This window comes from Mauremys reevesii, linkage group 2 (assembly GCF_016161935.1).
Source record: "Mauremys reevesii isolate NIE-2019 linkage group 2, ASM1616193v1, whole genome shotgun sequence".
In the NCBI taxonomy this organism is placed as follows: Eukaryota; Metazoa; Chordata; order Testudines; family Geoemydidae; genus Mauremys; species Mauremys reevesii.
In genome coordinates, this window is record NC_052624.1 from 22,634,510 (window position 1) to 22,652,534 (window position 18,025).

Below are 18,025 nucleotides of genomic sequence, written 5' to 3' on the forward strand. Positions count from 1 at the left end.
AGATATCTAGGTGGTTGAAGGCCCCCATCACCACTGAGTCCCGTATTTTGGATTATACTGTTAGTTGTTTAAAAAAAAAAAAGTCTCATCCACCTCTTCGTCCTGGTTAGGTGGTCACCAGTAGACCCCAACCATGACATCACCCTTGTTTTTCACTTTTATCTTACCCAGAGACTTTCAACATGTCTGCCTCCCACTTCTATCTCAACCTCAGTGCAAGTGCATACAGCAGAACCTCAGAGTTACCAACTGTCCGGTCAACCACACACCTCATTTGCAACCAGAAGTATCCCATCAGGCAGCAGCAGAGATTAAAAAAAAAAAAGGCAAATACTGTACAGTACAATACTGTGTAAAACAAACTACTTAAAAAAGGGAAAGTTTAAAAAAGATTTGATCAGGTATGGAAACTGTTTCTGTGCTTGTTTCATTTAAATTAAGATGGTTAAAAGCAGCATTTTTCTTCTGCATAGTAAAGTTTCAAAGCTGTATTAAGTCATTATTCAGTTGTAAACCTTGAAAAGAACGACCATAATGTTTTGTTCTGAGCTATAAACATTTCAGAGTTATGGACAACCTCCGTTCTCCACATGTTCGTAACTCTGAGGTTCTACTGCACATCTGTAATATATAAGGCAACACCTCCTCCCTTTTTTTCCCTGCTTGCCTATAGAAACTGTACCCTTCTATACCAACATTCCAGTTATATCAATTATCCCACCAAGTTTCTGTGATACCAATTATGTCATATTCGTAATTATTCACTAGTATTTCTAGTCCTTCCTGTCTATTCCACATGCTTCTTGCATTAGTACAGGGGTCGGCAACCTTTGGCACGCAGCCCATCAGGGTAATCCACTGGTGGGCTGCGAGACATTTTGTTTATGTTGACCATCCGCAGGCACGGCCCCCTGCAGGTCCAGTGGTTGCAGTTCATCATAACCGGCCAATGGGAGCTGCAGGAAGCGGTGGCCAGCATGTCCCTGCAGCCCACGCTGCTTCACGCAGCTCCCATTGGCCGGAAACGGTGAACTGCGGCCACTCGGAGCTGCGGGGGGCTGTGCCTGCGGACGGTCAATGTAAACAAAATGTCTCGTGGCCCACCAGTGGATTACCCTGATGGGTTGTGTGCCGAAGGTTGCCGACTCCTGCATTAGTATATAGAATCATAGAAGATTAGGGTTGGAAGAGACCTCAGGAGGTCATCTAGTCCAATCCCCTGCTCAAAGCAGGTCCAACACCAAATCATCCTAGCCAGGGCTTTGTCAAGCCGGGCCTTAAAAACCTCTAAAGATGGAGATTCGACCACCTCCCTCGGTAACCCTTTCCAGTGCTTCACCAGCCTCCTAGTGAAATAGCGTGTCCTAATATCCAACCTAGACCCCATCCCCCCCCACTGCAACTTGAGACCATTGCTCCTTGTTCTGTCATCTGCCACCACTTTGAACAGCCTAGCTCCATCCTCTTTAGAACCCCCCTCCGAGTAGTTGAAGGCTGCTATCAAATCCCCCCTCACTCTTCTCTTCTGCAGACTAAATAAGCCCAGTTCCCTCAGCCTCTCCTCATAAGTCATGTGCCCTAGCCCCCTAATCATTTTCGTTGCCCTCACTGGAGTTGCTCCAATTGGTCCACTCCTTTCTGTAGTGTGTGTGTGTGTGTGGGGGGGGAATTGGACAGAATACTCCAGATGTGGCTTCATCAGTGCCCAATAAAGGGGAATAATCACTTATCCCGATCTGCTGGCAATGCTCTTACTGACACAGCCTTATATGCCGCTAGCCTTCTTGGCAACAAGGCCACACTGTTGACTCATATCCAGCTTCTCATCCACTGTAATCCCCAGGTCCTTTTCTGAAGAACTGCTGGTTAGACAGTTGGTCCCCAGCCTGTAGCAGTGCATGGGATTCTTCTATTTTAAGTGCAGGACTCTGCACTTGTCAAACCCCATCAGATTTCTTTTAGCCCAATCCTCCAATTTGTCTAGGTCATTCTGGATCCTATCTCTACCCTCCAGTGTATCTAACTCTCCCCGCCAGCTTAGTGTTATCCACAAACTTGCTGAGGGGGCAATCCATTCCATCATCCAGATCATTAACGAAGATGTTGAACAAAACCAGCCCCAGGACCGACCCTTGGGGGACTCAGCTTGATACTGGCTGCCAGCTAGATACTGAGCTGTTGATCACTACCCATTGAGCCCGACGATCAAGCCAGTTTTCTATCCACCTTATAGTCCATTCATCCAATCTATACTTTTTTAAACTTACTGTGGGAGACCGTATCAAAAGCTTCACTAAAGTCAAGATACACCTCTACCTTGATATAACTCTGTCCTTGGGAACCAAATAATCTTACTGCGTTATAGGTGAAACCATGTTATATTGAACTTGCTTTGATCCACCAGACTGCGCAGCCCCTCCTCCCTGGAGCACTGCTTTGCCGCGTTATATCCAAATTCGTGTTATATCAGGTGGCGTTATATCGAGATAGTGGTGTATATCACGTCCACTGCTTTCCCCATATCCACAGAACCAGTTATCTCGTCATAGAAGGCAATCAGGTTGGTCAGGCATGACTTTCCCTTGGTGAATCCATGTTCATTCTTCCTGATCACCTTCCTCTCCTCCAAGTGCTGTATAGACACCTGTTTATTAGATTTCCCCTGTATAGTCCCTCTTGTCTCTCCTTTAGCCAAGCTGTGATTTCCCATGTTCCCTCCCAGATCCTGACCTTTCACCTAGCTCTCTACGTTTTGAGGTGCTGTCTCCTGCCCCTATCAAACCTAGGTTAAAACCTGCCTCACTAGGTTAGCCGGTCTGTATCTGAAGATACACTTCCCCTTCCTTGACAGGCGGGCCTCATGTCTGCTCAGCAGTCTTTCTTCTTGGAAAAGGATCCCCTGAGGAAGACATGACATAATTGCTATGAGCCACCATAAGGATAAGCATAGCTGAGTTTGTTTCAAGACAAGATGGGATGACTGGTTAATCTATCCCACCTCTGAGAGAATCATCTTGCATCCCGCACGTGTCCAGTTAGTGACGTGATTCTGATTCAGTCCATCCCTATAACTTGATTGAAATAGGCAGCTGAATATGTTATGCATGTGACCACCTGAATGCTTAACAGCTTGCACAGCACAATAGTATTTACGCTACTGTCTCAGTATAACTTCATTTTAGTCATCTCATCCATTACTTATATTTTTGACGCAATTTTTAGCCTTGCCTGTTAAATATCAGCTTTTTATAGTCCTGACTGATTTTTCTATCAGCTAAACAAATAAAAAGGATAGAAGTTTTATCTTTTTTTTATTTATAAGGAAGAGTTGCTATATAAATGGGAAAGGATATTACGATTAAGAAAATAATTATGTTTAGTTCAGCTACTTCCACCATCTTTGTGGGCAGCCAAACCTAGCACTTGAAAGTAATGGTGGAACAAGCCATGGACAACCTTATATCACATTTAATCATTGCCCTGCCATTGCAGGAGCCATGAGCATTGGTGCACCTCAGTCCATCCATTTCTCTGCTTGTGGCACATAATAGTCCAGTCTCCTGTAGGCCTCATTTACTTAAGTTTCATTTCCATTGTTGGGTTTACTGTGCTGATGTTGGTGGCCTGTGATATACAGGGGATCAGATTAGATGCTATAGTGGTCCCTTCTGGCTTTAAATACTATGTCTCTACAACCTCCTTGATAAAAGAGGACTCTCATAGACTGGCCTTCCTGGAGGAGCATGTCTGCATCCCTGACTCCCACTCTGCAATCTAGGCTGGCTACGAACTGCTAGCCTTCTCATATAGAAGAGGAACATTGAGGTCTTGCTTTCCAAACTGGTCCTTAGTCTGTTTAAGAGATGACTTACAACGGTTCTCTCTCCAATTGTACTTGTCACTGACTAGACTTACAAAGCCTGATTTTTGTGGGTGCCGGTGCTCAGCACTTCTGAGAGTCAGGCCTGGAGAAACTAAGATTCTGTAGACAGAAGGAAGGCAGTTAGCTGCCACATTAGTCAATGAAACAGTTTTTATTTTGATAAGAGTATCTCGGTTATACTACTGATACATGCTGTGTAATATCAGCTCAGTCTTCACATTAGCTAACATGAAGCACTGTTTGGGCTTCCGAGTTAAGAATAACGATCCTGACACAGCTCTTGATTAAAGCATTAGGGACAGTGGGAGTTGTATGACCTCAAAGAGTTTCATCCACTAAACATGCATATTTGCATCACATTCTCTTTTTTGTCTCTTTCGATCTTCTCACTTTATAAGATCACAGACTGAACAGCTACTTCTAGTTAAGACCACAGACATTTCTGCACTGGAATGGTACACTCTACATCACTTTGCTAAGAGAAGGAGAAATGGCAACACAGTGCAAATTCATTTAAGGATGGATTGTGGCATATTGACACAGTCCCACATTTGGGGAGAGAAGGAAGGTGGAGGAATACTATCCCTATGGAACTCATGGAAACAATGTGTGTCAGGTAATCACAATGCTTCATGAGCTCTGGGGAGCACATCTGCTGCACTACCCTCTGGCAAGCCAACTCTGCTAGCTGGCATGGAAGAGAATTTGGGAGCATGGCTGTACTACTTCCCAGTTATCTAGGTTCTTCCTCAAGTACCTACATAGGGTTTAAGCAGTGTGGAGAGCCATGAACTGGCCTTCTATCATGTGTGAATTTGCCCCTTCTAACACAGAAGACTTAAGGTTGTCATATGTGGCAGACATGTTTGGCAGATGTTCATATATTAATTTGATCAGAAACCTGTATAACCTTTACTTCAGAAAGAGGCCTTTGATTTCCAAATGAAAACATATTTAAGACATACAAAGGCAGGCTTTTATGCTTCTACAGGACAAAGGTTCTGTATTTATAGAGATATTTACCTTTTAGTCAATGCCATCTTTAGCTTACAATCAGAAAGACAGCAGCTTCTGTAGCTAACATTCCATTTAATAAAAATGTGTTGGGAGATGGGAATTCCCCCTTTTGATTTACTTTTGTCAATGGCGGCACATTGTCTTCAGTATAAATTTGGCTCTTTTTGATTAAGCACCCTGTTTCCTTACAGTAGTATATTTAGAGACTTCTTGGCCATGACACACATTCACCTGCATTCAAGTCTATTTCCAGTTATCCTTTCTCAAAATATTTACCACCAATATCTTTTAAAGTCAGCCCAGGTGTATAACACAAAAGCTGTTTTAAAGAGATACAGAACATGCAACTGCACTAGGCACAACTGAAGCTTGAGAAGTCCAATCCCTTACATATGATAGACATGTACTTATTGTATAATAAAATGTTACGAGACTTCCTAGTCTACCATTTACTGTATTGTTGAACACATTCCATTTACTATACTAACTGCTTGTTAAATCACAATTGTTTGTGGACAGACAGGGATGGAAAAACATTTTGAGTCCTGTTCTCACTTGTTTGGAAAGGAATTGAGAGAATCCAAGCACTATAGAAAAAAAACTGATAAGAGCAGAATCTGGAGCAGATTTGCTCCTCCATTTGCCATGCTTCAAACCAGCTACGTAATTGGGTTAATATGATGCATTTAGTGGCTGACTTCAACTTGACCATCTAGGGGCATGCCTACATGGGATCTTACATTCACACCCTGGCTCACTGCACACTAAGTTGCAGTGTAGACAAGCACTTAGGTACGAAGCACAATTGCTCAGGTTAGAAAGATGTACCCCAGGCTATAAACTGGAAGAGCTGCTTGTTTTTTGCACAGCAACATTTCCTTCACATGCTGTTTTGGATCTGTAGAAGTTCAGCTGTGATTCACAGGAATAAGAATGCTACAGAATTTGTTTTTAAAAATGCAAGTTTATGTGGGTAGATGTTTCCCTGGGACCTGTGGAGAGGTCATAAGGGACTTGTTATTTGCAGATGATGTAACTCTTGTGGTTCACAGTGTTGATGTCCTACAACATCTTATTACCAAGTTCTCTGATTCATGCAAAATCTTTGGGCGAGCAATAAGCTTGAAAAATACTATTATCGTGCTCCAAGGCTCTTCAGAACCAGTTCCAGGTATCATCTTAGATGGTATTCGTCTGGATGCTGTTGACTAATTTTGCTACCTTGGCTTTACTGTTACCAGCAATGTAGATCTTGATGCTGCACTGACTAGTAGAATCGGCAAAGCAGCCAGGAACTTTTGTCTTTTCCAAGACTGAGCCTGGAACAATAACAAATTGTCAACTAAAATGAAAATCCATATTTATGAGACATGTTTTATACATGCTTCTATATGGCTCAAACACAGACAACTTATGTCAAACATACCAAAAGACTAAACAGCTTTCATATCAGATGCTTGCGTAAAATTCTTCGAATAAGATGGCAAGACAAGGTGACAAATGTGGAAGTGTTAAATTGTGCTATGTCATTCATGGGAATGTTGCTTTGTAAGAAAAGACTCAGATGGCCTGGACATGTCAAGTGAATGCCAGATTACAGGATCCCAAAGAGTGCGCTGAACTCTGAAGCTCACGAAGGGTCTAGAAAAAGAGACAGACCACTGCACAGATTTTGGGATGCTTGCAAGAATGACTTCATAGCCTTTGGAATCTCTGTGGATGACTGAGAAAGTAGTGCAAAATGCTGCTCTGGTTGACGGAGTCAGCTTGTAGATGGAGCGAGGCATTGCGAGGTGGACTGGATCAAACTTTGAGGTGACTAGCGTCAAAGGAGGAAAGAATCTGTGGCTTGAATTCAGAGTATTGCTAGTGCATGGGTGTACCCTACCTTTGGGCAGAACTGTCACTTGCGCATCAGACTCAGCAGCCATCAAAGAACTCATCGGTGCACACACCATGCTCTGTAAAGAGCTATGGTGCCATTCGTTGATTGTTTCTGTACTCTACCCTCTAAAGCAGTCCATCCTAGAGTCTACTTTGGTTTTTCCAGCTCAGGTGTCATTATTTTTAGAAGAATTAACAACTAATGCCAGGGTTTTTTGTGCATTTTTGGTTCCCACTTGTCACAAATGTGCATTTATATGCCACAGTATTTAGAAGTTACTTTACAAGTGGGGAGATATTACAGAGAAGCATTAACTATCTTCCCATTCTTTATGACTTGCCTAATATTGACCAAACAGTTTGTACCACCTTTCTAAGCTCCAGGAAGTATTTTTCCTACTCTGACCACAGATGAAAGGCTTGAAGACCAAGATATCAATAGAAATAAATGCAAGATTGATTTCCAAAGATTGTGCATTAGAGAATTAGTGAGTTCCACTAGCTTAACCTGTCCTTCTTTAAAACTCAAGTATCGACCACTATAATCTTCATTCATGGTCTATGTTGAACTAAAAAACCTCTATGTAGTTTAAAGGAAAGACCCAAGACTCTTAAAGCCAAGAATAAATATTCAAGGGAAATCTATCCTGCTCTAGATCTTATGCCACAAAGGAGCAGCAGCAGCCCCAATTAAATGAATAGTATAACATTAAAAGCATATAATAGCTTATGCAAATGATCCAAATGATCCACAGAGCTGAACTCCGAACTCCAGTAATATTATAGCTAGATATTTTATATCAAAGCCCCTCTTGAAATTGCATTAGAACACTTACACTAGAAAAATCTGATTCTGTGATGTATTCTGGAAGGAAAGTCCCTGTTGAGATCAGAATGGAGTTTTGTTTTGAGTTTTTTTTGTACTTTTCACCTACAGATCTTTAGAGTTGCCCTTTAAAATCCTATTTATCAAAATTATCATTTTCAGAATGTGTCACAGTTTGTCCTAACATATTTTCAGATGACATCTCCAAAGACAGATTAGTCTACAAGGAAGAACAGCAGGTCCCTGTACTGAACAAGCACAATGCCATGAGAATATACATTTCTTTGTAACAAGATTAATTTGCTTAAAAGTAGTTGAGGGACTTGGCCAAGTGGAGTTTTGTCCCATTTTTCCCCTTTTGAAGATGACTCTCTTATTGTCCAGCTACACTTGCTATTCACTGGTGCATTGCTATGTCTTACCATCCACTTCTGAAAGGGGAAGATCATCTCTGACAATTACCCACTATATTTAAATGCAAGGCCCATCCTCCCAGATGTCAAGTGAAAAGGAAGGAAAGAGCCATTTGATCTGCAATTCAATACAAGAGTAGTGAGAACAGCTCACTCATGCTAGTTAGTACCTATGTGGTTCTTACTTCTAGCAGACATTTCTGCAACAATGCCAGATGACAACCCTAAACTCACAGTTAAGTTCTACATCTAAAACATGTTCAACTGTTTAAGAGATATGAAGGCTACCTTATGCCTGGTATCAAATTGATCTATAGAAAACAATGTCAGACTCAGATTTCTAGATAGTGACTTTGGTTGCCCAACATGAGACACATTTAAAGGTGCCTGATTTTCAGATAGTGCTGAATGCACAAGGAGGATATTAAGTTATCCAGAGAAGACTATATTCTTTCTTCACAGGAGAGGTCTCTACAAGTCAGAGAGAGAGAAAAAAAAAGTATTTTCCCCCTTTCTCTAAATATTGCCTTCTTGATTTAGTTCTATAAATGTTGTACTGTTTACTGCAAACTCGGAGTAAAAAAAAAGAGAAGACTTACTGTGCCAGTTTTTAAATTACTGAAATGTCACATTATTTTATAAAAAGCTATATTTAAGACACATTGAGACTTGGTATGTGTGAGTAATGCAACCTTTCAGAGTTTGGATAAATTTAATTCTCCATGCTATAATTTCCTCTAGCATTTCAAGATGAAGTCATAGAGGAGAACCAAACGCAGTGATTAATCTGTTCAGAAACGTATGTATTTCTAAAACAAGGGTTCTGAGCTATTTATTAAGCACAAATTTAAGAATACAGTACAACTGCTTCTTCCAACTGCAATGCTGTACTGCAAGAGCCTTGGGGAAAGGATTACTTAACCAATAATACAGGTGTTACCTGACGACATAGTAACAGTAGGAGAAGGGAACATTTAAGATACTTTCATTTACTACTTAAGCTAGGAAAGCCATTAACATACAATTCTTTCAGTTGAGGAGTAGATAGATATATTTTCACAGGAACCTGGATCACATGTAATATCATGACATTGTCATGCTAAGGCTGCCACATTTATTCCAATAGCTTCCAAGGCTGATTTAGGAATTGAAATTCCCACAAGCTATGCAGAATGAATATCAGCCATTCGAAAATGAGAGTGGGTAGCAACCCTAGTTTTCCACATGGCTATTTCATTTAGGCAAAGAGAAATGTCAGTGTCAAACATGCAGAAATAATTAATACCTATTCCCTCAGCCCCTTAAAGGAAAGCAAGTCTTGAAATTCCCTTGGGAAAACACAGGAAGTAAACAACCAACTAACAATATAGATCATAACATTACCAACACCTTTCTCTTCAAGAATTTTCCCTTCACAAGGTATTTAGCAGTCACACACCCCAGCCTAGGGATTCTAGAGCTACTTAGAGATAGAAAAATGAAAAGCAGTTTAAAAGGACCATGATCACTGTGTTAATGGAGAGTTACAGAAAACCATGCAAACTGACAGTAGATTTCAACTACTGAAGAAGTATGGGAAGGCTGAATAAAAGCTAGCTTCAGGGGTTCTCGGAGGTACATTTTTAGTGCACAGTAAAGGGGCTCATTTGCCATATATGGAAGCCATGCAGTGCTAGACCCCATGTGCTAGCATGGATATTTAACTGAGAAGTTATTGTGAAACTTGGATTGAGATTAAATAAATAAAAATGTCTCTCCGTAAAGATATTGTATAAATAGAGAGTGGAAGAGGAAAAAAAGAAGAAAAAGCACAGCAGTTGCTGTAAGGACAGTTGTGTCTCAACTTCACATCAGTAACATCAGCTAAGTGTTATGAAATAGACTGAAGTTAAAATGAAAAGATATATAGAGAAAATAGAAGATGCTAAAAAATGATGATTTACTAACCTATATGCGTTTGAGCCATAACATCAGCTAGCCTGTGCGCAGCGCCACTGCCTCCACTTTGTGTCGAGGAGGAAGAAGTGGTAGATGTGGTAGAACCATGGATCGCTTGACTGATCCAGTGTTCCATGTTTATACTTCCCTGGCTTGAGGTGGGAGTTCCCTGGGAGTCGCCCTGTACAGAGCCTTCGTCTTCTGAACCAGAGGAGGTATCTAATAATTGAGAACAGGCTGCATTATTTGTGATGTAAGTGCATGATGGTTTTGCTTCTTTACGGAAATAAGGCACATAAATAAAAAAAGAGAACTGCAGTTTAACACACATTGGCAGCAGGTAGTTATAGTAAGGAGAGTTTTGTACAACTGTAAATACTGGAACAGAACCAATTGTTACAGAACATTAACAGGGTTTTCCTGCAGCAAGGTTGGTGCTTCTGGTATTTATCTATGGAACAAAACAAATACATTTATTTATATTGTGGTTCTCAGTCCAAAGATCTCAAAGCACTTAACAAGAGCAAATGGGAGAACTCAGACACAGAATGCTTAAACGACTCTCCAAAGGTCACAACGCAAAGTCAGCGGCAAACCCCTACTTCTGAGGTTTAACTATCGAGGGCAGTCATACTCTAGGGAATGTTTTAGTCACAGCTGTCATGTCATTGATTCAGCACGTGTCAGAAAGCACTTGACTTTTGATATTTTCCACCTGCTAGGGGTTGAAGGAACAGAAACAAGAAGGTAAATGGCTAGACAAACTTTAGAAAAGAAGAAATAAAGAGAACATTCCATAGACGTGCAGAGGAGTCTACCAGAGAACTTCAGGGCCAAGAGGTGGGGGAAGAGTTATGGGAGGAAACTTTATCACTGCAAAGTGTTACAAGCAGCACACTAGCCACAAAGTTATTTCACTCACAAGAACACAAAGATATTTGCAAACCCAGCCACCACAAGAGGGCACCATACGTGTGGGTGATTGCTCCTTATTGCCTCTTCAACTACCCTGTAAACCATCTAAGATTCCTCGGGCTTTAATGTTATAGTTACTGTCCTTGACAAGTGACATCTGTTAATTGCATATTTTATTTAGATGAGATTGATTCTGATAGTATATAGCATGTGTCTTTCATATCAATAGAATATACAGTGCAGTTGCTCACCTGGAGGTGTGTAGGCATCCATTGATGTTTGCACCACCAATGAACGTCGTTTTGATGGCATGGGGACTGCCATCTTCCTTTCTTTATGTTTAGCAAGAGCTGCCTGAACTGCTTCTGTATGGACATCTAGAACGAAAGAAAGAGATTCAGGTTAGCTTTCAAAGTGAAAGGCACCGCATGCATACACATCTGCAACGGAGTTAAATTGTTTTTCAGTTAGGCTAACTGGTTGTGTTACGTGATTCATGCTCAGGAAGCGTGGGGCTTCCACAGAAAGTATAGCAATGGTGAAGAGCCACAATTACCTTTTGAGAGTTCTCGGTCCCTGACAGACCTTTATCAGAATTTGTTCTTGGCTCTTTCTACTTTTAGAGTTTGAGAATGGAATGGTCTTTCCTACAGCACACCCTTGTTAAGTATTGTTTTAAAGCAACAGCTACCTCAGCAAACATCCTTGCTTTTTAATCTGGTAGTGAGCCAAGGACTTGTAATGAAAGGATGCTAGTCTGTATTTATGAAGTGAACCAGGTTTCCTGTTCACATAAGAGTCATATCAGCTATGTACATAAGAGATGTGCTTGAAATGTAACAGGGCTGTGAAAAATCATGAAAGAAGCAGTGGCAGCACCCTGGTGAGATCAACTGAACTGAGGATATGTAAAGAGTCCTAGTTCCACTTCTGCCACTGATTGGTCTTAAAACTTTGCATGTGTTTTCTGAAGTGTAAAGTATTATTATGATCAAGTTTCAGAGCGGTAGCCATATTAGTCTGTATTAGCAAAAACAATGAGGAGTATTGTGGCACTTTAGAGACTAACAAATTTATTTGGGCATAAGCTTTCGTGGGCTAAAACCCACTTCATCAGATGCATGGAGTGGAACATACAGTAAGGAGGTATAAATACACAGCATAGGAAAAGATGGGAGTTGCCTTACCAAGTGGGGGGTCAGTGCTAACGAGCCAATTCAATTTAAGGTGGATACTAAGTTGTTAGTCTCTAAAGTGCCGCAAGGATTCCTTGTTGTTTTTATTATTATGATCAGTTAGTGATGGGGTGGGCAAAAAAAACAATTGGCACTCAGGCATTCTAGGTGCCAAAGCCTGTGCTCATTCTTTAGCCTATATGGCTTCTAGAGTACTGCCAACAGTGTCCACATCATTCCTCATAAAGAGCAGGTCTGAAATGCCTGCCATTTAGACTAAGGGAGTGTGAACAGCAGTGCTCACCAAAGTGCTGTGTGGACTATATTAGTCCCGATTCAGGACCTGTAAGTTTGCACCCATACATCCACACAGGGGAGTTAGAGCACAGCATTTTGGTGAGCTCTGCTATTTACACCCCTTTCTACAAACTACAGGGCTGAATGGATAGCTCAGTGGTTTGCGCATTGGCCTACTCAACCTGGGGATGTAAGTTCAATTCTTAAGGGGGCCATTTAGGTATATGGGACAAAAAACTGTTGAATAACTTAATTGGGGATTGGTCCTGCTTTGAACAGGGGGTTGGACTAGATGATCTCCTGAGGTCCCGTCCAACCCTGATGTTCTATGACATGCTCAAAGTTTCACAATAAGGAGCTTTTCTAGCATTCACATGCTTCACTATGCATCTGTTTCTCCTCAAATATAATAGATGAAACTCAGTGGTTATTTTATTTTATCATGGTGCTCCCCTAATTTCTTAATTAGCACAGCAGCAACACCCTGGAGAGTGAGCTATTATTTTACTTTCTTTCCTCAGCTGACCTATCACTCCCTCTATTTGGGGGCAGGGGACAGAGAGAGAAGAGATACAACACCACATGATAAACAAAAAAAAAAGGTTAGTTTTATTTTATACACATTCAGATAGGACTTAATCACAGGGTGGGAAAGGATTTAAGAAGAGCTCCTATCCTACACTTAAAAACAAACAAACCAAAAAGAATATTTCAACTATGACTTGTGTTTGTTTTAAACCTTATGTGGATTACATATATACAACAGGGGAAGAGGGACAGGAAAAACAACAAGAGAAATAGGAAAGAGCATACATTTCACATAAAGGGGTTGCAAGGTTGGCAGGGCAAAACAGAGGAATTGGGAAAAAGATTATAATACTAATGTTATTAAAAGACCTAGATTTTCCCTTTTCAGTCAAGTTAGTCAAACCCTTAGAAAAGAACGTAAGCCTTCCTCTTTAAACTACTACCTTATAACTAAAAGCTTGTTAAAAAGTTTAATACAAATAAAAATCAAACAAGTTACTTCTTACTCATCTGTGTCTTCTTAAGATACCTTTCCAATAACATCCCCCCTCTCATAGCATTCAGATACGAATGACTGGAATATACTCAGTAAGAGAGAGCATTTGTGTTTAAATAAACTAGGGGAAAATATAGGTTTTCACTTTAAGAGTGGGAAAGATGGGTAAAATGACAAGTTTATTAAAAAAAAAAAAGCATCCTGACACCTTTTCTTTAGTCTAGACTATTCCTATGAAGAAGTCACATCGTATTGGTTACAATAGGGACAGTTATTTGGAAATTATCAGGCGATATTGGTTTCTTTCAAACTACAATTGTTGGAGGGGATAAGCTGTAACTACTAAATCTGAGGAGGAAAGGAGGACAGCTGACTGAAATATATTATTTCAATTATTAGCCTATTGTTTGGACTTTAAATTCTCAGTGTTTTGGTTTCTAAATCCTCAAAAGCTATGGCAGGCTTTTCAAATTCAGCTTCTTTTTCTTTTTCGAGGGGGCAATATTTTCTACCTGGTCCATAAATACTTTGGGAGTTTTAATTTAAGAAAATACTTTAGCCCATTGAGACTCAGCAATTGCAACATGTGTCTAGAAGAAGTAAACGAGTCTAAAAAGAAAGGTTATGTGAAATTACAATTAAACCATGTAATAGTTTCAAAGATACTACAGATATTTTCTAGTTGTTTTCACATACCTGTGTGATGAACTGGTAAATATTTGTGTTTATGATGGGATACTTGTTATGGAGTTTAAACAACTCTTTTTGCTTAAGGAACCAAGTAGGAAAGGTAAAACACTGACACCACCAAGAGGAAATGAAAGGGCAGCTGTTTATTGAGGAATACTTCCTACCTGGCTCCACCCACTGCTAAGAATGGCTTAGTCTTCCCAAGGATATAAAGTAGGCTACCAAGCTATTAGAAGACCCTGGATCCAAAAAAGGGTGGGGTTTAAGCGAGTGGCCAGAGGCTCCCCAGGGAACGACATGCTAGCTAGTAGGGAGACACAGAGAGGCAGCAACTGAAGTGGGGCAGGCTGCTTTTCACAATGCTCAGATGGAGGTAATTAGGTTAGATGAAACAGACCAAGGCAAGATTAAGGCTTAGGTAAAGGGAAAGGTGAATAGAAACCTTTATTGTTTTTACCGCTATGAACCATCTTGCTGGCCACAAATGCCAAACTGTGAGTTCGGCCTCTCACATTAACCCGGCTGGGAAAGAGGGTCTGACATCCAGTCCTGGGGGGGGGGCGAGCTACACGGTTCAACCCAGACTGAGGTGAAGGATGCTAGGCCTGTCAAGGGGTGCACTTGAGAGAGACTTGAGGGGTCCAAAGCATAGCTCGCCCTGCAACTGTGGCAGCTTGTAAAGGGTTAAACATTTGTTTCCTCCTGAATCAGCTATAGGTATTGGCTTATAAATGCAAAGGGGCTATTCTACTCAATCAGGGCCGGCTTTAGGCCAATTCCACCAATTCCCTCGAATCGGGCCTCGCGCCTAAGAGGGCCCCACGCCCAGTGAGAATCCCTTCCCTGGCTAGAGGCGCCTTTTTAATTTTTACTCACTTGGTGGCGATCTGGGTCTTCGGCAGCACTTTGGTGGTGGGTCCTTCGCTTGTTCTGGGTCTTCGGCGGCACTTCGGCGGCAGGTCCTTCAGTGCCACCGAAGATCTGGAGCAAGTGAAGGACCCGCCGCCGAAGTGCCGCTGAAGACTCGGAGCACCGCCTGGTGAGTACAAGCCCCACGTGGGTTTTTTTACGTGTTATTTTATTTTATTTTTTTTGGTCTTCCCTGCCGGGGCCGCGTCGAAACTATTCGAATTGGGCCCTGCACTTCCTAAAGCCGGCTCTGTAACTCAATGACCCTACAGCCACTTCCTACAAGCTGTGCTCTTCTCTGTAGCTGTTGTTTCTCGGTCTTCTGATCCACACGCTAATTAGAGCAGAGTCACTGCAGGAAGCATACTAGTATATTTTCTTTTCACTGTAGCCAGACAGTATTTCAGATGGGCCCGGTTTTGTTAATCCATTCTGAGGGACTATCATACAAAATGCACCAATCTTAATGGCAATCTGATACTCTTGCCTCAGTGTAAAAAGATCCTAATTTTACCTGAGGGATGTAGAACAAAACTTAAAAAAAAATTAGATTTCTCTTCGAAAATGTATCTGTTCCGGCCCTTGGGTCTGATTTGAGCCAGTCTGCAGTACTTTTCAAGGTTGTTATATTGGGGTAGCCATGGCTGCAGCACCTAATAAGCTGTATATGGCCTCTTCTTCCCCCACTTGCCTACAATTTCTTTTTAACGGCTGCTGCAGGAGATGGGGCATTAGTAATGTCCCCAGAACTGGTGTAGGTTTGTAAGGGGAATGTAGGGAACTGTGAATCATGATTTCTTGCTCAACAGGAGGAGAGAGAGAGAATTTGGTACTGTCTAGAAAGAATTGGTATACAGGTAGGTGACGTTATTTTAGCTCCCCAGGGAAAGGATATTGTTAATCTCTCACAGACTTGTCAGTACAAAGCACCTTGTATTCCCAGCCACGTGATGCTAGAGCAGGGGTTCTCACAAGAAATTTTTTGGTAGCCTCACAGTACGGCCACCAACTCTTGCTGGTGGCCGCTCTGAGAATTTTTCCTAAAATATTTCATTAACTTTAGGAAAAACAAATAAACATGCACATATTTGTAATTTATTTATGTGGGGTTTTTGGCAGACTGAATAATAAAAATAATGTACAGTTTTCTCTATTTTTTTACTGGACCTAGACAGAATAGAAACAAAGAATGTGCTTTGCATGTTCTTCTCCTTTTGTTGTTTCTTTTGCTCTTTTGGTTACTTTTTTTAAGACTTGCTAGCTAGTAAGTCTGTTTCTGTGAAAAGTGATATTCGTGTGTTTGCTAGTATCACTTTTCACAGCAGCAGACTTGCTAGCTAGCAGGGAGGCAGTGAAAAGTGATAACAACAAACATACAAATATCACTTTTCACAGCAGACTGGATGGGGAGGTGGGTAGGGAGGCAGCGGAGGTCAGGGGCAATGAGGGGGGTGAGCACATGGACGGCATCCGCCGCTGCACAGCTAGGGGCCAGATCCTGAAGCCCAGTGGCTGGAGCCTAGGGCCCATTGCTACGCGGCCATGGCACAGACTGCACGGCAGAAACGTGAGGCCAAAGGACACAGCGGGGACCAGGGGAGCAGTGAGGCTGGGGACCAGAACCCTGCAGCCACGTGGACAGGGACTGGAGCCCGGGGACCAGGGCTGTAGGACACAGCAGGGGCCAGTGACAATGGAGGGGTGGGAGAGCCCAGGGCTAGTGGCTGGAGCCTGCTGGCCACCATCCCAGATCTGAAGCCCGAGCCCCACTGCCCCCGGGAAAGTGAGGAACTCGCCAGCTACTGGCTTCTCTAGCATTTGTGGCTCCAGAGGGGGGCAGGGCCCAACCCCTGCTGGAGACACTGGGGGAGGGACCACTGCTTCCCCGCTCTCTATTACTGCCCAGGAGACTGTGTCTGCACGAAAAGCCCCTGGTGGCAACATGCGGCCCTGGTGGCCACATTTGATCAGTAGTAAACCTCCTACTAGCATTTCAAACACTCTCTGGTGAGGCAAGTCCCCTTGTGACTTCAGGTCTGACAACATTTCTGGAACTGGCTTTGCCAACAAATAGGGTTGCCAACTTTCTAACCGCACAAAACCAAAAACCCCAGCCCTGCCCCTTCTTGAAGCCCTTCCCCTCCCCCTTCTCTGAAGCCCCGCCCCTGCTCACTCCATACCTCCTCCCTCCGTCGCTCGCTCTCCCCCACCCTCACTCACTTTCACCGGGCAGGGGGGTTGGGTGCAGGAATGGGGCGAGGGCTCTGTCTGGGGGTGCAGGCTCTGGGGTGGGGCCAGGGATGAGAGGTTTGGCGTGCAGGAAGGGATTCAGGGCTAGGGCAGGAGGTTGGGGAGTGGGAGAAGGTGCAGGGTCCTGGTGGCACTTACCGCTGTTCCCAGGAAACAGCCTCCAGGTCCCTGCAGCCTCTAAACACATGGGTGGCCAGGGAGGCTCCACGCGCTGTCCTTGCACCCGCAGGTGCCACCCCCACAGCTCCCACTGGTTGTGATTCCCAGCCAATGGGTGCTGCAGAGCCAGCCCTTGGGGTGGGGGCAGCGCATGGAGCCTCCCTGGCTACCCATGCATCTAGGGGCTGCAGGGACCTGGCGGCCAACTCTGGGAGCTGCGCCGAGCTAGAGGAGGCAGGGAACCTTCCTTAACTCCGGGCCCCAGCTGCGCCACTGACCTTTAATGGCCTTGTCGGCAGTGCTGAGCGGCGCCACCAGGGTTCCTTTTTGACTGAGCGTTCCAGACGAAAACCAGATGCCTGGCAACTCTACCAACCTACTTTTCCACAGATCAGCTAACTGAATTCATCCCATCTTTTAGTATTTTTAAAAAATACTAAAAAATTTTTAAAAAATACTAACATCTTTTAGTATTTTTAAAAAAATAGGTAGTGTTTCCTAATGAAATTCCCTGAAGAATGAAGACTTTATCCAAAAAATCCCCAGAGTTAATTTCTTGCAAAAAACTAAAACTGTTAATTAATCACGGTTAACTCAAGCGATTAACTCAAAACAAAATAACTTGATTAAAAAATTGTGATTAAT

The 18,025-nt window shown here is 42.6% G+C and overlaps 1 protein-coding gene across 7 annotated transcripts in view; it reads right to left on the reverse strand.

The window, feature by feature from the left end:
- DIP2C (disco interacting protein 2 homolog C) overlaps positions 1-18,025 on the reverse strand; it is a 474,517-nt gene that overhangs the window by 141,309 nt on the left and 315,183 nt on the right. For 4 of the 7 annotated variants that reach the window (XM_039524924.1, XM_039524922.1, XM_039524928.1 and 1 more), the window contains 2 exons: positions 11,128-11,253; positions 9,971-10,198 (listed from right to left, as the gene is read on the reverse strand). In XM_039524924.1, the coding sequence (XP_039380858.1) occupies positions 9,971-10,198; positions 11,128-11,253 (354 nt within the window). The remainder of the gene's footprint in view (positions 1-9,970; positions 10,199-11,127; positions 11,254-18,025) is intronic. The other 3 variants (XM_039524926.1, XM_039524923.1, XM_039524929.1) reach the window with 1 other exon arrangement.